General features: G+C 41.9%; 2 protein-coding genes across 2 annotated transcripts; one reads left to right on the top strand and one right to left on the bottom strand.

The window, feature by feature from the left end:
• Positions 1-533: 533 nt before the first annotated feature.
• Positions 534-20,601, top strand: micu2 (mitochondrial calcium uptake 2). Its single transcript, XM_035779964.2, has 12 exons — positions 534-755; positions 7,630-7,759; positions 7,951-7,982; positions 8,122-8,197; positions 8,390-8,437; positions 11,232-11,314; positions 14,356-14,415; positions 14,685-14,782; positions 15,097-15,268; positions 15,578-15,686; positions 16,210-16,367; positions 17,490-20,601. Exons 1-12 carry the CDS (start codon positions 567-569, stop codon positions 17,649-17,651), a joined length of 1,317 nt encoding a protein of 438 aa, XP_035635857.2. The 5' UTR covers positions 534-566; the 3' UTR covers positions 17,652-20,601.
• On the bottom strand, positions 20,180-23,297 carry LOC118389943 (interferon regulatory factor 2-binding protein 1-like). Its single transcript, XM_035779963.2, has 2 exons — positions 21,200-23,297; positions 20,180-21,099 (listed from the first exon to the last, which is right to left on the bottom strand). The coding sequence occupies exon 1, from the start codon at positions 23,003-23,005 to the stop codon at positions 21,215-21,217; it is 1,791 nt and encodes a 596-aa protein (XP_035635856.1). The 5' UTR covers positions 23,006-23,297; the 3' UTR covers positions 20,180-21,099; positions 21,200-21,214.
• Positions 23,298-23,377: the final 80 nt, after the last annotated feature.

The raw sequence follows: 23,377 nt of genomic DNA, 5'->3' as shown, positions 1-23,377 counted from the left end.
GTGCAGAAGTTGTCATATGTTGATGCAGTGAAGAAAGTAAAGGAAGATGGGTCAAGTGTGAGGGACCCTGAGAGGAGTGGTGTGAGTAGTACATCTCTACCAGTACATATATGTTTCAGTAAGATTGGATTTTTAGCATTTATAGCAATGGTTATCAACTGTACTGCAGGGATGGAACGTAAGTTGCAGAAAATTGGGGTTGTGGTGGCAACTGCAGAGAGGTATTTGGGTGTGAGAGACTTGACATCAGAAGAGTTAGAGGGTGTGTTAAGTGGTGATGTCCAATCCTTTCAGGTTGTTGGCCTGAGGAAAGTCTAAATAGATTTAAATAGTCGAGTAGGGTGGTATTATTTTTATTGTATAAAAAGTGTGGTGTTAGAAGGGTAGTGTATTTGCTTATATTGTTATATTTTTTATTTTCAAGCGAGGTATAAGGGAGCTGTAATTCAGTCTAGTAGGTGGCGGTAATGCAACATATTGGATGTCAGACGTCGTTAAACCTCATCGAAGAAGAAAATTATTAAGAATGTTGGAACCTGACCAGTGGGTGTGGCAGTTTATGGAAAATGGCTAGCTGGGGAAGGGCTGCTGGAGTTTTGAGAAACTTTTTGACTAGACCTTGGTCGTACAGAGCGCTGCATCGTACCTTGGGACCTGGCATTTTGGGGTCTCTCGTTGGAGGCGGACTGATATATTATCACTATGAACGGAGTAAAAGGTTTTTTCCCTTCACCGTTCATGCCGAGGAAGAAAAGGTAACGTATATTTGGCGCAGCAGTAACTAACTTTAGCTGGATTGATATCTATGTTAGCTAGCTAAAGTTAGCTAGTCAGCCACGATGTTTGACATTTTCTTGCTAGTTAGTTACCTGTCAGTGCCTGGTGAATCAGTGTTTGTTCGCTACACTCGTCTACCATGATCACAACTGAATATTACAGTGCACAAGTAAACAGCCCTACATAGGACGATTCCGCGGAGTCCTATATAGGGCTAAAGTAAACAAGTAACGTTAGTCAGGGTTGAGGAGTAACTGATTACATATAATCTGTTACATGTAAGGGATTACATTTAAAAAACTGTAATCTGTTACCTTTAAAAATATATATATTGTAATCAGATTACCTATAGTTTTGAAAAACTAGATTACTTCGAGGGTTATTTTTGAATTCTGAAAGGATGTTTAAGAAAAACAATATTTGACACTTCTCTGTTTACTAAATGACATTCAAATAAGCATTGAAAAACGGCGCATGTTTATATTTGTTCCACCTGAGCGAGTCTGGCCACAATGATGACACACCAAATGTGTTTGATGGATCGCGGGAAAATAGCAGGAATAGGCTTTTGCAGGCTACAGTTCAAGCCATGTCTTCTAATGGTGCGACTAATGTCGGCATCCAAAGATGTTCCAACTCGAATAAATGGAGGTAAGGGTGGCAGCAGTGGTGTAGCCTACGGCGATACGGATATAACTTATTATTGATATCTACATAGCGCATTGACGTGAATCATACTGTTGCGCTGTCATTAGCTATTTGCGCCTTACGGATTGAGGTGGTTGTGGATGGCCGTTGAACCCAATAATGGTTGAATTCAAGAAGCTTAAACTGCCGATCAATTGAAGCCAGTGGACAGTGCGGAACCTAGCCTATGGAATATTGCTCAATCTAATTAATTCTGATAAATAAATACAACAAATCCATAGGCCTAATGCTCAAACTGGCACACTTTTGATAGACTTAAAAGGACAATCTGTAGTTGCTACATCCATATTTGGAATTATCAATATATATATATATATATCTCCATTGATTGTTGAATATAACTTAGAAATGCCTCATGAGCTTAGTTCAACTGTCACACTACACGAGAACCCAAAATATAAGCCTGTTTTCACCAATGTTTGTAAACATTGTAAGTCTAAACAAACACTTTATAGGCTCATAATATTGTTAAAACTATAATGTTAATATCATGGATGGTCAATCCACAGCTCTGTCTATTAATCTGAGAGTGGTTACATTTCTTCAAGCCCATCGCTCAGTTTCTTTACCAAAACTGAGGCGGGCAACCGTTTTGTTATTGCTTCATTTGAGGATTTGCCCTTTAAACAGCTGCATATTAAGATATCAGAACTTTTGTGAAATAGCACTGTTGCAAATAGAAATCAAACTGGATCTGATCCTACTCCAGGCCAATGACCTGAGAGGACAGGACACTACTACTCAACACACCCTGTAACTCTCCTGAAGTCAACTCTACTCCCTCCAAGTACTTCTCTGCGACTGCCAATGCATCTATTTTCTGTGACTTATGTTCCATCTCTGCTGTACAGTTGATAAACATTGCTATGAACGCTTAGAGAACAACCTTACTTAAATTTCACTCATTGGTCTCCCTCTGTTCTTGCACAGATTTACTATTCACAGGGATCCTCTCAGAATCCCTAACCATTGATCTACCCTCCTCCTTTCATCACTGCCTCGCCATACAACATCTTCTGCACTACTCTGACCCTGGCCACCTCAACCTGTCTCTCTCGCACTGGACACCTCCAATCCCCAGCAATGTGGGCACCCCTACAGTTGACACACACAGCTTTTTTTCACCGGAACTACACATTCCTCTGTCCCATGTCCTCCTACACACTTCCCACATATTGGAATCTCCCTCCTACACACTGCTGTGACATGCTCATGACGGCTATAACACTAGTGTATTCGTCACAAAATATTTTAACAGCATCACTCCTACAGTTGAAGTCGGAAGTTTACATACACCCTAGCCAAATACATTTCAACTCAATTTTTCACAATTCCTGACATTTAATCCTAGTAAAAATTCCCTGTTTTATGTCAGTTAGGATCACTACTTTATTTTAAGAATGTGAAATGTCAGAATAATAGTAGAGTTATTTATTTCAGCTTTTATTTATTTTTTATTTATTTTATTTCTTTCAGTTCACATACACTCAATTAGTATTTGGTAGCATTGCCTTTAAGTTGATTAACTTGGGTCAAATGTTTCGGGTAGCCTTCCACAAGCTTCCCACAATAGGATGGGTGAATTTTGTCCCATTCCTCCTGACAGAGCTGGTGTAACTGAGTCAGGTTTATCGGCCTCCAAGCTCCCACACGCTTTTTCAGTTCTGCCACCACATTTTCCATAGGATTGAGGTCAGGGCTTTGTGATGGCCACTCCAATACCTTGACTTTGTTGTCCTTAAACCATTTTGCCACAACTTTGGAAGTACGCTTGGGGTCAAAGTCCATTTGGAAGACCCATTTGCGATCAAGCTTTAACTTCCTGACTGATGTCTTGAGATGTTGCTTCAATATATCCACATAATTTTCCATCCTCATGATGTCATCTATTTTGTGAAATGCACCAGTCCCTCATGCAGCAAAGCATCCCCACAACATTATGCTGCCACCCCTGTGCTTCATGGTTGGGATGGTGTTCTTTGCCTTGCAAGCCTCCCCCGTTTTCCTCCTAACATAACAATGGTCATTATGGCCAAACAGTTATATTTTTGTTTCATCAGAGCAGAGGACATTTCTCCAAAAAATACCATCTTTGTCCCCATGTGCAGATGCAAACTGTAGTCTGGCTTTTTTATGGCGGTTTTGGAGCAGTGGCATCTTCCTTGCTGAGTGGCCTTTCAGGTTATGTCGGAAAGAAGACTAATTTTACTGTGGCTCCAATCTAAGTATATGTAAACTTCCAACTTCAACTGTATATCCTAACATTACTTTTTCAGGTAAAGACTCTGAATCAAAGCTCAAAAGAACAGACTGCCACCTCTGTTTCACCATGCTCCCCACCGGATCTACTTTACACCATATGGCAGGCGTCGCAAACACCAGGGAACTTAAATTCCACCTCCACACTTAATGCTACTCCAGAAATCACTCCCTTCAATGGTGCCCTGTACCTAAGTGCAAAGCAAGATACTGGTCTTTCCTCAAGTTGCCGCATGGAGTGCCTGCTCCCTCTGATCGGAAAAAACACAAACATCACAAGTCTGCTTCGGGTTACCTTCACTGACTCAACAGCACCCACCATCTTTTCCACCCAACCTGAAACCATCCATGGATCAGCCAAAAGGCCTGGTACCACCCTATTCAAAAATCACACTCCCTCTGGACCAAACGTATCTTTATCACAACCATGTCTGTCAATGCAAGGCTCTGGCTCCGAGCTCCTCACCACACCTTCTACCCCTTCCATTTCACCTCCAGAACTCAAAAATGGCATCTGGCTTACTTTGTTTGAACTTGACACCAATCGTCCTTTACATACCCTCTCCCTTGTTATTGTTAGCTTCAACAGATTCAAACCCATACTCTGCCTCCCTCAGTCTTTTCAACCTCCTCTCTCTTTCCCTCCAATCCTCCTCCCTTAACCAATTACCCAACTCCTTTTGAAAATATTCAACCTTTCCAACCTTTCCTTTTAGCCTCCTCGAGAGATATGCTAAGCCCTGTACTCCCTTCACCTCAAACGTGAACAATCTGCCCAAAATGCTACCGAACAACAAGCTAGCTAGCGAAATTGCCCCAATCAGCATTCGAGCCCGGAATGCTGATTGGCTGACAGCCATGGTATGTCAGACCGTATACCACAAGTATTTTTACTGCTCTAGTTAAGTTGGTAACCAGGTTATAATAGCAATAAGGCTACTATGATATATAGCCAATATACCACAGCCCTTAGCTGTAGTAGATTGGTCCTATACCACCCCCCTCAGGACTTATTGCTTATATATACCACTACCCCCAACACACCCCACCATTCCTTCCCACTACTTTTGGGGTAAAAAAAAGAAGACATTGGGGGCTTAGCTGAAAGTTACATAGCCTATAAAGGGATAACAGACAATAGGCTAACAGACATGAGCCAAGTAGAAAATGGGTTATAAGACCCCTGATTCATTTAATTTAGTCAGTTCTACCACTGAATTGCTCATTTTTAACAAGGTTAAAGGTTGCAGTACAGTTCAGCTTCAGTCCACAGGAGGGCACTGTGTCACTGTCAGAAGATGTGTGCTTCAGTCAGAAAAAGTTTCTTATCTCTTTGGTCTCAGCTAGCCAGCCAGCCAGCCAGCCAGCCAGCCAGCCAGCCAAGCTAGCTACAGAAACGAAACCAATCAAATGCACTCACTGGAAATACACACTTTTCCTGTTATCGTGACTTATATCAACATCAGTTGAGGCTGCTGAAGGGAGGACGGGTCATAATAATGGCTGAAATGGAGTGAATAGAATGGCGTCAAACATATAGAAATAATGTATTTGATACTATTCCCATCTAGCCATTACCACGAGCCCATCCTCCCCAATTAAGGTGCCACCAACTTCCTGTGATCAACATCCTTACATGGTGACCACTCCGCTCGCGTTACAAAATTAATGTAAACATGCATGTTATTCGATCATTGCATCCAAACAGCTTGCGCTTGTCAACGAGCGTCTGCGTAGCCAGGCGCTAAGATGTAACTTGGTTCTATTTGTGACGCTTGACGAGCTGAAAGTCCTGCCTTTCCCATCTCATTGGTTTTTGGGAACATATTCCCATGTGGGTGATTGAAAGATGAACTAAGGTCCACACTCCAGCCCAGTTGGTGGTGGTAATGCACCTTAAAGTTGGTTGCCAACCGCCATATAAAGTCCATAGAAGAAGAAGCCTGAAGGAGGAGATATAACTAGAAACAAACTCAGTTTACCCTTTTATCTGTGGATTAATTAAAAATAACAACACAATTTTTAAATCGCAGGACAAATTAGCTAACAGCAAGCTAGCTAGCTAAATTCCCATGAATGTTTCATGCATTTGTCCCCAAATGATTAACATAATTGTAATATAGTTGCTTCAGAGTTCGTTTTGATATTTAAACCTACGTGTCCTGATCGTGTCTGGTGTGGATGGACAAAATCAACATGCGCGAACGCATGATCTAATCAGCATGTTGGCTTGCCCATTCACTAAATACACTGTTAAATAACTCCGACTGACACACAGTACCTTAAATTAGCCAACTCTTATGCTGAGGGAGACTAGCTATTTAGTATGAAAGTCCAGAGAGGACATATAAATAAAACATTTATCTCATGTTGATCACAATTGATTTATTTCATGATCATGACATAACAAAAGTTGTTTTGTTGAGATCACGATAAGCTCTATATATAGGAGTGGACATATTGATGATAGATTAAAAGTATGGCTGAGGCTGCAGAGCCCATGATGGGTCAGCGCATAGTGTAGCAATCAATTTTAAAAAACGAAGAGATGGTACCTTCCATGCTAACATCATGCTTCCATTTGTGTTTTGGAGCTCAGTATCAGTTTATAAGTTAGAATGTTAGGAAGCCAAATTGCCTCTTACCTTGAGCTTAGAGCTTGTGGGGCATTTAAGCACTTTACGATGCCTGTAAGCCAGCTCTTTTTCTCCTAGGCTGTGTGCCACCCAAAAGACCACAGCCAATCGCATGCGAGCAACAATGCCACTAACTTGCCAAATCTTGTGAGTGAGCGCATTACAATCAAAGCAGTCACAGGGTTCCTTGATGTGGTTCTTGTGCATCTGGACAAATGAATGGATAATACGTGGTACTTTGGATTTATCTCATCTCGACAAAATGTTCTCGTGATCACAATTAAACAACTTTTATGTAGTGATCATGAGATAAATAAGTTGTGATCTCGACATAACGAGGGATTTATTTTATTCATATGTCCTCTCTTGACTTCTGTAAGTTAGCTATCACCAACTCTGCACACACCAAGGGGCCAGGGTTTTGGTCTAGAAGCACTGGTTTGACTGCTCCTACAGTTTTGCTCGGTACTGCAGTTTAACTGACACCCGGCCCAGAAACACAATTTCCATAGACGGTCACATAAAGAAATCAGATTTGAAGACACTTTAGTCATCAACTTTGTGCACAAAACATCCATTGAATTATTCAAATAATTGTTGCTGAGGTGGATTATTATTATTATTAATATTCATTATTTTTTTCATCACTTTTTTATATTCATCCAATGTCTTCCTTGTTTTTGGATGACCAGATGACGTCGCTGCTCGTTGACGCTGACCCCTACCCTTTTTAGGGAATAAAAGTATTACTTTTTCTCTGAGCAATTTTATTAGTATAAAATAATATAATTTCCCAATTTGTCTTGGAGCATACAATATAGCTCAGTACTTGAATGATTTATTTTATACAGTAATTTTTGCTCATCTTTATCAAGGGTGTCATTAATTTGGGACCCCACTGTATATCCATAGTAGGTAGACAGTTCTTACTAAATCGGCATCCCTTACATCACCACACCGAGCAGTGCACAATAAACTATTCAATCCAATTGTTAGACCTATGTTTTCTATCTATGGGGAAATTGTGCAATCAGTAGCCTTGATAAATTGATAGCTGAAGCAAGTGAAATGTATTAACTAGTTGCTGTTAGACAAATAACAGACATTCATGCAATGTGCCACAATAGTTGGTCAGGAGTCCTGACAATTCTTCTATAGTCATTACCTTATCCAATTTTCAGCTTTGCACTGCCCTTGTATTTTAGACCTCGTCTTTCTTTTAGTGCTAATGCTTCTTTCCATATTATAGTTGCTTCCAGTGTTCCAGCTGTCTGCCAGACGGCTGTGCTTCAACCAGTTTGCTTCCATGACGTACAATAAGGAACTCTACATGACACCAAGGGATTTCCTCTTCTCAATCATGTTGGAGAATGTCGACCGTAAGTACAGTTGTATAAATTGATATTGTCCATGTTGTAAAATGGCCTAGCTGGTAGAAAAGGGAATACTTCATGATGTAATGAATTGAATTGATTGGTATATGGCTACACAAGCTCCCTCTGTAAGTGTATTCAATTTTGTTACAGGCAAGAACTGCACTTTACATAATTTTCCTTTCATCTGCCATTAGGTAAATTACCAAAGAAAGCTCTAACCAAAAAGGTGAGTGTTGTGATCAGGTTAACTCATTGTCAGAACGGGTTTGGGATTTTAGTCCTATCGTGCAATGCCATCAACATGAGCTTTACAGCAAGAGAATACTATTGGTTCTTTCTCCTTGTATAATATATGTTACTTGCAGGAGGTGGATAAGATGCTGGATGCTGCCTCACGGGTCCAGGCAGGTAACAGTCTGTTCAGACACTTCGGAGACGATGGTACGTTTTCATGCCATGGTCAAACAGCCTCACTGGTGCTATGTGCTTCATCGATGTAAAAAGATGCGGGATAGTTATACTTCAGGCAGGACATATGTATTTGATCACTATGTGGGAGTGTCAATCTAAACAGGATAAATGAACACTCACTGAAATGTTTGTGTGATGGAGAAGGCATGTTTTGTCTTGCAGGTCTGATATCCTACACAGAGTACCTGTTCCTGTTGACTATTCTGACCAGTAAGTTATAGACCCAGAATGGCATACAGTGGAAACAGCCCTCCCTTTCAATGACATGCATTTGCAACCAGCATCCTCTAATTCTTACACAACACATTTCACTTCATCTGGGTTGTGTGGACTATGAGTCCATGTCCTTGTTTTTGTTTGAAAAGCCATTTTTTTTGTCAATTTAAAATAACATCAAATTGATCAGAAATACAGTGTAGACATTGTTAATGTTGTAAATTACTATTGTAGCTGGAAACGGCAGATATATAATTTTTTATGGAATATCTACATGGACGTACAGAGGCCCATTTATCAGCAACCATCACTCCTGTGTTCCAATGGCACGTTGTGTTAGCTAATCCAAGTCTATCATTTTGAAAGGCTAATTGATCATTAGAAAAGCCTTTTGCAATTATGTTAGCACAGCTGAAAACTGTTCTGATTTAAAGAAGCAATAAAACTGGCCTTTAGACTAGTTGACAATGTCTGCACTGTATTTCTGATCATTTTGATGTTATTTTAATTGACAAATTATTTTTGCTTTTCTTCAGAGAGAGAGATCATTTTAGAATAATAGTGAAGACATCAAAACTATGAAACACCTGGAATAATATAGTAACCAAAGTATTCTTCAAAGTAGCCACCCTTTGCTTTGATGACAGCTTTGCACACTCTTGGCATTCTCTCAACCAGCTTCATGAGGTATTCACCTGGAATGCATTATAATTAACAGGTGTGCAATGTTAAAAGTTAATTTGTGGAATTTCTTTCAAAATGCGTTTGAGCCGTTGTGTTGTGACAAGGTAGGGGTGGAATACAGAAGACATCCCTATTTGGTAAAATACCAAGTCCATAGTATGGCAAGAAACACAAATAAGCAAAGATAAACGACAGTCTGTTACTTCAAGGCATGAAGGTCAGTCAATCTGGAAAATTTCAAGAACTTTGAAAGTTTCTTCAAGTGCAGTCGCAAAAACTACCAAGCGCTATGATGAAACTGGCTCTCATGACCACAGGAAAGGAAGACCCAGAGGTACCTCTGCTGCAGAGGATAAGTTAACTAATTAACTGCACCTCGAATTGCAGCCCAAGTAAATGCTTCACAGCGTTTAAGTAACATACCCATCTCAACATCAACTGTTCAGAGGATACTGTTCAGAGGAGACTGCATGAATCAGGCCTTCATGGTTAATTTGCTGCAAAGAAACTACTAAAGGACACCAATAAGAAGAAGAAGATACTTGCTTGGGTAAAGAAACACGAGCAATGGACATTTGACCAGTGGAAGTCTGTCCTTTTGTCTGAGTCCAAATTTGAGATTTTTGTTTCCAACCTCCATGTCTTTGTGAGACGAAGAGTAGGTGAATGGATGATTTCCGCATTTGTGCTTCCCCCCATGAAGTGTGGAGGTGTGTCGAGGCTTTGCTGGTGACACTGTGATTTATTTAGAATTTAAGGCACACTTAACCAGCATGGCTACCACAGCATTCTGCAGCGATACTCCATCCCATCTGGTTTGTGCTTAGTGGGATGATAATTTGTTTTTCAATGGGGCAATGACCCAACACACCTCCAGGCTGTGTTAGGGCTATTTGTGCTGCATCAGATGACCTGGCTTCCACAATCACCCGACCTCAAAACAATTTAAGATGGTTTGGGATGAGTTGGACCACAGAGTGAAGGAAAAGCAGTGCTCAGCATATGTAGGAACTCCTTCAAAATATAGAAAACCCTTGACTGAGTAGGTGTGTCCAAATTTTTGACAGATACTGATCTTTTTTTCTTTCTTACTTTCTAACCCTACCTCTCCTGATTGGAGTGAGAGCTAACAACAATTCTTAGCCCTCTATTTCCAGCTTATACATATTATGGACACAGTATTTTACAATAGTTCTATTTTGTTTGTTTTTACTCCATTCCTTCATAATTTACATGCATTAACATGTAGTGTGTGTGCATCTATCAGGTGCATTTCAGTACAGTACAGTACAGTACATATAGTGGAGACAACGTGTTCAGAGGGTCCCTGATTCGAGCCCAGGTTGGGGCAAGGAGAGGGACTGAAGCTGTTACACTGTTACACAAGTACATATAGTACCACCTTGTTTCACTCTGTTTTGGAACACTTTCTTCTGTTGAGTTTTGCCTAATGAACAGGACCCTGGTTTAGTGCAGCTGTAGCTTAAAGACGTGACCAGGCAGTGCCACATTAGTGAGCGCTCATATACTTTTCTGCATGCACGGCACAACCATGCCTTGGCGGACCAGCACAACCATAATTGTCGCAATATTTTTGTACAGGAGCTGGCTCCTTATGGATTGCCGAGTGTCCGTTGCCCATGATATTCTCAGGACCTGCAGTTGTCTGCACATTAACTTCATTTATTGACATTGTACGTTAGATTATGGTATCTATCCTGTTTAGGATCGTACATTGTGTAGCCTTTTACTGAAACACATTGACTGAACCTGGGTGGTGTTCAGTTGGCACAAAACAAAAAAGGATGTCTTCAAACGGTCCAATAGAACACAAATTTTCCATTGACAGTTTTTTATTGCTGTTTTCGTACTTACTGAACACACTGCCCATGTGGTAGTGTTTTGACGACTTAGCTTCCTCATTCAAAATGTTGCCCAGTCACCAACAATGTTGTGCTTGAATCATTATTTCAGGAGACCCTGCTGTTAACCTTGTGGCGTGGACAGCAATCGAAAACTAACCGCTCATCTTGTCGCTGCTTTGTTCTGTCCAAGCAGCACCTAGTGAAGTTAATTTCTAACAGAAAATGCATTGTTATTTCAGAGCCACACACAGGATTTCATATAGCTTTCAAAATGCTTGATATTGATGGCAATGAGCATGTGGACAGAAAGGAGTTTCTCAAGGTATGTTTTATAATCTATATTATAAAATGTTCCTTAAAGGGGCCAATCTGCAGTTCAAACAACACCAAACGGGTACCACTCCACAGTTTTAGGTAAACGGCTTTGGGGTGGGACTAGAGAAATGTAACCACTCTCACTTTCATAGACAGGACTATGGATGCAAGGACTAACCATCCATGAGAGCAAAATAATAGTTTTAACTATGTTTTTAAGCTATAGTGTTATTTTACAATTGCGTTTATAAACAATGGAGTAACTCAAGCTTATATATAAGCTTATCATTAATTTTACATTTTAAAAATGGATGTAGCAATTGCAGATTGCCCCTTTTTTAAATGTTTTATTTTATGCTTCTCAAGGAATTGATGGAATTGTATTCTGTATTCAGTGTCATGTATTTTATATCTATACAGTGGGGCAAAAAAGTATTTAGTCAGCCACCATTTGTGCAAGTTCTCCCACTTGAAAATTACAGGCCTCTCTCATATTTTTATCATATGTACACTTCAACTATGACAGACAAAATTAGAAAATGAAATCAAGAAAATCAGATTGTAGGATTTTTTATGAATTTATTTGCAAATTATGGTGGAAAATAAGTATTTGGTCAATAACAAAAGTGTATCTCAATACTTTGTTATATACCCTTTGTTGGCAATGACAGAGGTCAAACGTTTTCTGTAAGTCTTCACAAGGTTTTCACACACTGTTGCTGGTATTTTGGCCCATTCCTCCATGCAGATCTCCTCTAGAGCAGTGTTGTTTTGGGGCTGTTGCTGGGCAACACGGACTTTCAACTCCCTCCAAAGATTTTCTATGGGGTTGAGATCTGGAGACTGGCTAGGCCACTCCAGGACCTTGAAATGCTTCTTACGAAGCCACTCCTTCGTTGCCCGGGCGGTGTGTTTGGGATCATTGTCATGCTGAAAGACCCAGCAACATTTAATCTTCAATGCCCTTGCTGATGGAAGGAGATTTTCACTCAAAATCTCACGATACATGGCCCCATTCATTCTTTCCTTTACACGGATCAGTCGTCCTGGTCCCTTTGCAGAAAAACAGCCCCAAAGCATGATGTTTCCACCCCCATGCTTCACAGTATGTATGGTGTTCTTTGGATGCAACTCAGCATTCTTTGTCTTCCAAACACGACGTGTTGAGTTTTTACCAAAAAGTTCTATTTTGGTTTCATCTGACCATTTGACATTCTCCCAATCTTCTTCTGGATCATCCAAATGCTCTCTAGCAAACTTCAGACGGGCCTGGACATGTACTGGCTTAAGCAGGGGGACACGTCTGGCACTGCAGGATTTGAGTCCCTGGCGGCGTAGTGTGTTACTGATGGTAGGCTTTGTTACTTTGGTCCCAGCTCTCTGCAGGTCATTCACTAGGTCCCCCGGTGTGGTTCTGGGATTTTTGCTCACCGTTCTTGTGATCATTTTGACCCCACGGGGTGAGAACTTGCGTGGAGCCCCAGATCAAGGGAGATTATCAGTGGTTTTGTATGTCTTCCATTTCCGAATAATTGCTCCCACAGTTGATTTCTTCAAACCAAGCTGCTTACCTATTGCAGATTCAGGCTTCCCAGCCTGGTGTGCAGGTCTACAATTTTGTTTCTGGTGTCCTTTGACAGCTCTTTGGTCTTGGCCATAGTGGAGTTTGGAGTGTGGCTGTTTGAGGTTGTGGACAGGTGTCTTTTATACTGATAAGTTCAAACAGGTGCCATTAATACAGGTAATGAGTGGAGGACAGAAGAACCTCTTAAAGAAGGAGTTACAGGTCTGCGCGAGCCAGAAATCTTGCTTGTTTGTAGGTGACCAAATACTTATTTTCCACCATAATTTGCTAATAAATTCATTAAAAATCCTACAAAGTGTTTTTCTGGATTTTTTCCCCTCATTTTGTCTGTCATGGTTGAAGTGTACCTATGATGAAAATTACAGGCCTCATCTTTTTTAAAGGGGAGAACTTGCACAATTGGTGGCTGACTAAATACTTTTTTGTCCCACTGTATAAAGTATCCACACTGCAAAATATTGCCGCCCCTTACATGGACATTACCTAATTGGAGGTTTTGACATACATACATGGAGGTTTTGACATACATACATATATGAACACTTGATGCTAACACAGAGGTACTATATGGCCAGTACCTTAAGTCTGTGCCACATGTTTGTTCCTCTGAACTAGTGTCTCTCACCTCAATTGGTTCCTTCTGTCAAAACATTGGCCTATCACATTTAGGCCAATGTATCACTTTTTACAAGGCACAGAAACTAGCTTGTAAACGTACTGTATCTGTTAGTTGGCTTTAGCACAATACAGTGTGCATACATGGCTACAAAAATGCCTGTGACTACAATTTTGTACAAAACCAGTGAAAAGTTGATTCCCTAATTTAGAACTGAGGCTGTTGTGAAAATTGGCACCACTGGGAACCACAAGGGTTAGAGTCAGACCACTGTTGTGTTCCTAAAACCCACTGCACATCTAAAAGGTGTTCTGCACCTCCAATTAGATTATCGTTTGGTTTAGAAGATGAGTTCCACACCTGACAAAGTAGAGCGGAGCAGCGTGGATAATAATTCAGTGTGTTTGAGGGGATCCGTGTGAGCAAAGCAAGGCAAAGGATCACTAATCTTGATCACATAATAATTAGTAATTGGGCTACAAGGTGATGTGTAGATTAGTGATTATGTGTGGTCCAACTGCTTTGTTGTCGATCTCAAACACTCACTGTTTGCTGTTTCATACTGTTTCCAGTTTTAATATTAGAGTGAGGCATTGTGGGTAGTTGATAACCTTTTGACTAATGAAATGTTCTGTTATTGCTGACATTTCTTGGATTATTCAGATGAGTAAGAGGTATGTATGTGTTATTTGTGAATTGAACTGAATTAGTAGTTTCCCGCATTCTGAGAACATAGCTAGCTAAGAAATGCTCTCACAAGTAGTAAATGTTTTTAGCTTAATCTTCTGTTTTATCTGCATTATTATAATGCAAAGAATCATTGTTTCTGCTTTGTTTTATGATGAAGCTCAAGAAAATCATTGGGAAAAGAAAAGAGACCGTGCCTAAGGAAGGTGCCACAGATGTGGTAAGTCAACACTGAACTTTTATTTTTAAGGCGGAATTCTCATGTGACTTTTGGAAACACTTTTTTAGAATACTTTCTATAGATGACATTGAATGGCCTTTGGGGAAATGCCTATTGAAAGCACTAAGCCTGGCCAACTGTCATTATATGATAATGTAAACCGTTGTATACGGGCTAGAAAAATGATTGTTTACTCGTATTTCAAGCGTGATGGGGCTTGCAGTAATAACAAAGGCTGGAAGTGTTTAAACTTGATGTCATCTAAACAGAAACCAGTCGCAGAGGGGGATGATGTGAACACTACACTGCAGGCCTTCTTCTTTGGCAGGAATGGTGAAAACAAGCTTCAGTACAAGGGATTTTGCAGGTAAAATATCTGTGGGTTACAATGTAGTATCATTGGTGTTAAACGGTATAGCTACTCCCAACCTTTTCCTTGTAGGTATACCTAATCCTAGTAAAATCATGATTTCGATACTTCATATAGACACTATGGATAGACTTCAGAGTAGGAGTGTTGATCTAGGATTATTGTTGCCTGTTAGATCATAATGAATATGGTTACATGGACAGGGGGAACTTGATCCTAGATCAGCACTCCTACTCTTAGACACTTTTTGAATACAGGCCCAGAACCGACCTAGTCATGTTCAGTGTCTTTACTCTGGATTTCTCCTCTAGGTTCATGGAGGACCTGCAGGCAGAGGTGCAGGAGATGGAGTTCCTGCAGTTCTCCAAAGGTATGGACACCATGCGGCGGGAGGACTTTGCCGAGTGGCTGCTGCACTACACCAACGAGGAAGCCAACGAGGCCTACTGGGAGAACATGAGGAAGAGGATCCCTGCGGGCCAGGTAAAAAGGAAAGTAATCCACCCTCCTTTCCTCGTTTCCTTGAGATCATCACAGATCAGTAAGGGTTGTAATAGGTGAAAGCGAGGTTGCCAATTACTACCCAAATGTTTTCCCCAATTCAACAAATTCAGATATGGGGGTCACTTTTTATTGAAGGATGACATTTCAAAACATTCGGATAGGGATAATATGCAGTAATGTCAATGTACCTTCAGGTCTAAGAAGTGAAAAATAACACATTTTGGGGGACTCTTAAGGGGTGACTGATCAATGTACGACTTGGACATATTTGTCCCTCTTCTCTTGTAGAGCATCACATTTGACGAGTTCAAAGCGTTCTGCCTCTTCACCAACAACCTGGAGGACTTTGCCTTCTCTGTGAAAATGATAAGTGAAGCCAACCGACCTATCGGAATGGGTAATTTTCTTATCTCTACATAGTTTTTTGTAGGAAGGACATTTTGTCTGAAATATTCTGATTCTACACAGTCAAATCACTTTAAAGCAGCATTCAGCAGTTGAAACAGTAACAAAGGGCACTCCCTGCCCCTGTTTTGCTGAGGGAGTGTGCTGGAGAAATGTAACCACTCTCAAATGTATATCCAGAAGGACTGACCATCCATGATATCAACATTTTAACCATGTTTTGAGGCTATATAGTGTTTCCATCCATGATATCAACATTTTAACCATGTTTTGAGGCTATATAGTGTTTATTTACATTTACTTTGATTACAAACATTTGCGTAAAACAAGCTTATTTTGGGTTCTGTTGGGGTACGACAGTTCAACTCAGTTCATGAGACATTTCTAAGTTATATTCTTCCATGGATACGTATCATAATTATTTTTTTTGTCCAATAATAGATGTAGCAACTGCTGATTGCCCTGTTAGCCAAGTACATTATCCTGATAGTTTATTTCCCTTTCATTCTCTGCAGTCCAATTTAGGCGAGCTGTGAAGATTGCCACAGGGCACGACCTCTCTGAGAACGTGCTAGACACTGTGTTCAAGATCTTTGACCTGGACGGCGATAACTGTCTGAGCCACAAGGAGTTTATCGGAGTGATGGAAGACAGAGTACTGCGCGGCTTGAAGGTACAGGGGGCATTTATCTATCAGTTGAAGCAGTCCTTTATGGCGTTATTTGGTCTTGAGATCCATGTTTAACTCTAACTTTCATGCAAGTCTCCAATTGATGTTAATAATCATTGTGATGTGAGTTGCGGTCTCTGTATGAATTGTGCTATACAAATCAAGTTTAGGCTGAGGCTGTATGACCTGATTGATTTGCGATGTTACTTTACCCACAAAAAAACATTCAGAAAAGCCTGATGCAGCTGCTGCTCCCTCCCCATCCCTTCACGTTCCTCACTTCAGGCTACTCACCTTTATGAAAACCCCAGTCTTATCAGCAACATGGTTTACAATCTGCCTCACATTACTGAACTAAAATAATATATTAAAAATGTATTTCACCTGTGCTTTTGAATATTTCCTGCATGTATTATTTTAGAACGCATGGGTGTGGTTTTATGCTGTCTGTTAACTCCCCCATCAATTGATGTAATCTATTTGGGCCTAGTACAGACTAAAAAGCTTTGTGCGTGAGAATTAGAAAAGGGGAGGGAGGGAGCAGCAGACATTGTGTAAAAAAATAACACGTGCAGTAAACTTGTTTAGTCCTGGGCTCAGTTTGTCAAATGTTATCTGGATTTTGCCTATCGGATAGGATTAAATGCATAGAAATAGAATGAATAGAATGGACAAATCAGTCTTGAATGGGGACTCCCGTTCTATTGTTATGCTTTTAATCGTATCTGATAGGATAGGGCCCTGGTGATCAGGTCATGCAGCCACTCTGGGAAGTTTATTAAAGCTGCAATATGTAACTTTTTGGGCGACCCGACCAAATTCAGACATGTCATTCTCATTGAAAGCAAGTCTAAGAAGCGGTAGATCTGTTTTATGTGTACTATTTCTATGCTACCCATTAAATTTAGTTTTTTTGACTTACTTTCGGTTTTGTATACTAGCTTCAAACAGCGGAAAATACAATATTTTTGGTTATGGAAAAGATACTTCAGTTATTTTAGATGGTACAATGAATTATCTAAACAATGACTGCTTGTTTTGTTGGCAAACTATTAGAATTGTAGCAGAGCGATATTTGCATATTTTACCTTTAACGTTTATTATGTGATGTCTGTATTTCCCCAGGTGCAGCCCCAGCGTGGCATCACAAATTACTGGAAGTGTGTGAAGAGGGAGACCCTAAAGGGGGCCCAAGAGGCCCTCCGGGACACCGGAAGCCCTTTTGAGGGGCTAGGCCATTGGATGGAGAAGCGTCTTACGAGTGTTCACTGGGTGACTCCAATGTAAAGCATTGATGGCTGACCACTAGTTGACCATTATCACTGGATATTTGTTAATGTAATATAAACATGGTCCTAATGAACTAAATCAATGTTTTTTTAGGATTTTTGTTTGCGAAAATATAATTGCAATATACAGCACATAATCTATAGGTGAGGTTTATTCTAATATAAATGGGTTGTTGTGATGCTTGATACCAGTCTATGCATACAAGGCATATAAATGTGAGATCTTTTTACATTTTATTTTGAAAGTGTCTTGGCACTTTTTACCCTATTTCCCTCAAATGCAAGTGATTTGTTTACAGGCAGACATGGTGTACTGTGGTATCATTTGAAAGTTATAAACTGTTGAGTCATATAGGTGGAAAGAGTCATGTTTGAAATATGTTTGTCTTAAACACTTTGCTAAGTACAGTTGTGTTGTAATATATTGGCACCCTTGCACAATTCATTTTGATTTCTTCAATAAATTGACATTTAAACTTTTAGTTCACCCATGTATTTAAGAACTGCGCAGGATCAAAAACAAAATCTGAAATTAAGATTGTTCACTACAAAGTCAAAATGGTGTGGACAAAATAATTCAGAATTCCAATGAATTTGGTTGAAGGAAGGAGATTCTTGTTTACGATGTGATTTTTCACCTGTGGTAAGTTGCATGTGCTTACAGGGTACAAAGCTATTCAATATGTTTTGAAAACAACATTCTGCTCCATTTCATTCCATTGTAAAGTGCAAGGGTGCCAATCTATTAGATCATAGCTGTGTACTTTTTTTTGTGTGTAGATTAAATACATTTAGAATTGCTGCATTGCTCCTGGAATGTGCATTTGGGAAAGATTCAGACCCCTTGACTTGTTCTACATTTTGTTACGTTACAGCCTTATACTAAAATGGATTAAATACTTTTAATTAATCTACACATACCCCATAATGAGCTAAAACTTTTTTTTAAGCAAATTTCTTTAAAAAATAACACCTTATTTACAAAAGTATTCAGACTTGAAATTGAGTTTAGGTGCATCCTCGATGTTTCTACAACTTGATTGGAGTCCACCTGTGGTAAATTCAATTGAAGGACATGATTTGGAAAGGCACACACCTGTCTATATAAGGTCCCACAATTGTCCGAGTAAAAACCAAGCCATTCGGTCTAAGGAATTGTCTAGAGCTCTGAGACAGGATGGTGTCCGAGGCACAGATCTGGGGAAGGGCACCAAATAAATTCTGCAGCATGGAAGGTCCTTAAGAACACAGTGGCCTCCATTCTTAAATGGAAGCCGTTTGGAGCCACCGTGACTCTTCCTGGAGCTGGCCAAACTGAGCAATTGGGGGTGAAGGGCCTTGGGCAGGGAGGAAGAACCTGATGGTCACTGACAGAGTGTAGAGTTCCTCTGTGGACATGGGAGAACCTTCCAGAAGTACAACCATCACTGCAGCACTCCACCATTCAGCCCTTTATGGTAGCGTTGCCAGATAGATGCCACTCCTCAGTAAAAGGCACATGACAGCCTGGTTGGGGTTTGCCAAAAGGCACCCAAAAGACTGACCATGAGAATCAAGATTCTCTGATCTGATGAAACCAAGATTAAACTATTTGGCCTAAATGCCAAGCATCACATCTGGAGGAAACCTGGCACCATCCCTACAGTGAAGCATAGTGGTGGCAGCATCATGCTGTGGGGATGTTTTTTTTACAGACTGGGAGACTAGTCAGGTTGGAGGGAAAGATCCTTGATAAAAACCTGCTCCAGAAAGCTCAGAACCTCAGACTAGGTCGACAGTTTACTTTCCATCAGGACAACAACCCTAAGCACACAGCCAAGAAAACACAGGAGTGGTTTCGGGACAAGTCTCAATGTACCTGAGTGGCCCAGCCAGAGCCCAGACTTGAACCAGATCGAACATCTCTGGAGACCTGAAAGCAGAGATGCTCCCCGTCCAACCTGAGATTGGGAGGATCTGCAAAGAATGGCAGAAACTCCCCAAATACAGGTGTGCTAAGTTTGTGTCATACCCAAGAAGACTGAAGGCTGTAATCACTGACAAAGGTGCTTCAACAAAGTACTGAGTTGGGGGACTGAATACGTATTTAAATGTGATTTTATTTTATTGCTAAAACTTCTAAAAAACAGTTTTTGCTTTGTCATTATGGGGTATTGAGGGAAACAAACTGTTTCATCCATTTTAGAATAAGGCTGTAACTTAACATTTGGAAAAAGTAAAATGGTCTGAATACTTTCCGAATGCGCTGTAAATGTAAACAAAGCGTATCATTTTTTTAATTTTATTTTACCTTTATTTAACTAGGCAAGTCAGTTAAGAACAAATTCTTATTTTCAATGACAGCCGAGGAACAGTGGGTTAACTACCTGTTCAGGGGCAGAACGACCTTGTCAGCTCGAGGGTTTGAACTGGCAACCTTCCGGTTACTAGTCCAACGCTCTAACCACTAGGCTACCCTGCCGCCCCAAGTTGGTAGAACTGCAATTGCACCACCAAAAAGGGAGCAAGAAAAAAAAACAAGTGCAATTAATATTCTGTAATTTATTATAGAGTTGACCCCATTCGATCACATTTGAGTACGTGGGCTAACCATTGAAGCATGTTGCTAATTATCTAACCGTACATATATTTGGGAGGATTTCAGGAAAAGTCAATTAGACAGACAAACAACCAGCTTACTTTTGTGGTAGATGAAACAGAGTGACTGATGCCAGAGGTTATCAGCGTGTACAGCATACATAGATACAATACAATAAAATTACAGCGCACAAAGCAGTCTTTGGTCTTACCACTATAAACTCATACATATAAATGTGTATTGTATCAAAAGTAGAAATTACATAGTCGTTGAAAGTAAATTCACATTTTTGACATACAATATGTAATAAAGGAGCATACATGGAGACATTGTATGTGTTAATAAAATGTTGAAACCATGGCTTTAAGGACCTACTAGGTTTTGCCATTTATTTTTTCACAATTATATTTTTCCTGTCCAAATAATTGCATGATTCTGGCTACCCATGTACTTTCAATATCAGTATCATTCACTTGTATGACAGTATGCAACTAAATATTTTTTTAAATATAATATATAGAAACATCTGAAACGCTGAGAGATTGTCATATTGAAGAGCAGACCTGTGCTTTTAATCCTGGGCTTTTAAAACAAGGCCTCTTGAATAGCCTCTGCTGCTGTGTTGGACATGAAGAATAATGTGTGCCAGATTTTCTCTTGTTTAAACTGTTACTACTAACCCCTGCAGATGAGCCCAGCCCAGAAAAGACTTGTGGCCCCCCTCGATGGTTCTGGTGCCCTCCTAACTTGTTTAGAAGGTTGTTCTGTTGCCTCCTGGCTTGCGTGGTGATTCAGTTATGAGGCACATGTGATGAACCTTCCGGGTGAGATAGATCAGGGAAGTGCTTTTAAAGTGTTGTTTGACCCGCTGTGGAGAAAGAGGACAATTACAATCTTTATTAGCAACAGAATCACTACTCAAATAGATCTATGGAAAAATATAAAGAGTGATGTCATCAGCCTCTCACCTCAATAAGACATGGTCAGGGGTCGTTCTCCTTCTTTACCGTCACGTCTCCGTCTCCGGCAAGGATGGTGGAGATCTCTCCCTGCATGAAGGCCCAGGGCACGGTGGATCCAGCCAGAGGGCAGCGCTCGCCGCTGGGGCAGTACACCTCTCCTCCGGGGCCCTGGCTGCGAATGGAGCCGCGCGTGCATGGGAAGCAGAACTTGTGGTGCGGGACAGATGGACACTGGACAAAATGAGTGTCCTCCAGGCGCTCTCGGCAAAGGGTGCAGCAGAGCAGGGCGCTTGGGGTGCCACTTCCAGACTCCCCAACACTGGTGGTGCTTGGCCCCCCTTGGGCACCTTGGCCCATAACTGCCTGGGAGACTGCAGCAGAGGCTGAAGAGGGACTGCCACTGGTTGGGCGACCAGATGCGGAGGAGTGGGCCGAGGACATGCCGGGGCCATCTCGTGACATCTGGTTGGAGCTCAGGCTGTCGGCAACTCCGATGAGCGCTGAGATGGGTGAGGGCTGGCTGTGGGAGCGGGGCGGGCCGTCCTGGGGGTTGGGCATGCCTGAGCCCAGGGGCTCCATGCCTGGATAGGCACCTCGAGGCCAGGGATCCCTGGCTGGGTGATCCCCCATTGGCCTTCCTTCACTCTCTCCGTTTTCTGATCCAGGGGATGCTTTGCGTCGCCGTGCAGCACCCTTTGGAGGTGCAGAGCGAACGGCAGGCACCATTGGCATGCCGCCATCTGCGTACAACTGTGGAAGAACATCGGGCATCGGTGGCTCCTTAAATGAACGCACGCCATCGCTCAGGAGCTCAGTGAGTGCACGCCAGTCCCCAGCGCTCTGCCGCCTCTCGTATTCCACATAGCGCAGCCCAGAGTTCACTGCTTTGCCTGCGTCTTTGTTAGAGTCTCGGAACATCTGCCTGACCAGCTCCGTGATGCCAGAGAACACTATTCCAGAGCCGCTGGGGTACTCCACAAACACCTTCAGCTCAAACTCTGGCCCGGCCCCGGCTTCGAAAGCGAGGATGCGCCCCACCAAGTTGTGGTCTTTCCTGAAGCGCACACTGAAGGGGGCACAGCCACAGAGGGTCACCAGGACTTCTCTTACCACTTTGGGGCGGTTGGGCCAGCCCTCTGCCCGGCTCCTGGCGCTCTCCGCTAGCTCAGCCATGACCTCCCCATTCCTCCAGCCTGCTTCCAGACCCACCAGAGCAGAGGCGCCAGCTCCCAGGGACATGGCTGACACTACCTGACGCCTACTAACATCACCCATTATAGGGCCAGAGGAGCCAGCAATCTGTTGCCCCCCAGCCCTGGTGCCTAAAACGGGAGCCAACAAGCCGTGAGGGGGCCCCACTAACCCCTGGGCTATCAAAGCATGAGGTATGGTCCCATGTAAAGCAGGTATGGCCCCAGCCATAGCCCGTCTGGTGTTGGGGCTCTGCCTGCTCCCTTCTGACATACTCACATCCTCAGCTCTGTGCAGACCATTGGGGAGACGGGGGGAAACTCCATACTCTCCCCTAACCCTGTCTAAACGCTCTGCGTGCTGCCTCCCTCCTTCCATTGGCCCACCTGAGCTGGGTTTTCCATGCTGAGGGCCTGGGGACCTTCCGTCCAAAACACCGTGGCTGCTCTTCAACTGCCTGGCCGTCTCAATTAGAAGCTCGATTCTATCTGCCCCGTCGTAGTTCACGCATCCCCGGCAAACAGCTTCGCTGAATTCCCAGAGCATGGCCCAGGGCATCTTGGGCAGATCGCAGAGATAGCACCATTGCCGCCTAGAGGATGTCTGTGAGGCAGACGACATGTTGTTTACAGGCCCTCGCACAAACTTTCTTGAGCGGCCAACGCGTTTCAGTCTTTACTTTTCGCGGATTTTTCAATATTCAGTCACGTCGAACAACATGCCCCGATTTTGTTGTAAAATTTCAAACTGTCCGAACAGCTCTTGTCGATTGCCGCTTTTAAAAGTTAGCTACGTTTTCTTTCTCGGGCTGCCCGTGTCGTTACGTCTGGGAGGAAGTAAAATGAGTTTAAGACACCGGATACACCTACTGCATTGCTGTTGAATTCTGGGAGTTGTAGTTGAAGTCGGAACTTCCAGAGAAAGCTAGCCAGCTCACACTCATTGAACAATGAAAAATGAGCTACGAACTCGGTACTTGAGTAATGCCATTTT

Source organism: Oncorhynchus keta, chromosome 11, assembly GCF_023373465.1.
Source record: "Oncorhynchus keta strain PuntledgeMale-10-30-2019 chromosome 11, Oket_V2, whole genome shotgun sequence".
Classification (NCBI taxonomy): Eukaryota; Metazoa; Chordata; class Actinopteri; order Salmoniformes; family Salmonidae; genus Oncorhynchus; species Oncorhynchus keta.
This window is presented reverse-complemented; position numbering and strand designations above follow the sequence as displayed.

Excerpts from the sequence above, each read along its gene's own strand:
- LOC118389943 (XM_035779963.2), bottom strand. The coding sequence starts at position 23,005 with ATGTCGTCTGCCTCACAGACATCCTCTAGGCGGCAATGGTGCTATCTC.
- micu2 (XM_035779964.2), top strand. The coding sequence starts at position 567 with ATGGCTAGCTGGGGAAGGGCTGCTGGAGTTTTGAGAAACTTTTTGACT. Across the intron at positions 8,438-11,231 it reads CCTGTTGACTATTCTGACCA|AGCCACACACAGGATTTCAT; the intron begins GTAAGTTATAGA and ends TTGTTATTTCAG. Across the intron at positions 11,315-14,355 it reads ACAGAAAGGAGTTTCTCAAG|CTCAAGAAAATCATTGGGAA; the intron begins GTATGTTTTATA and ends TTTATGATGAAG.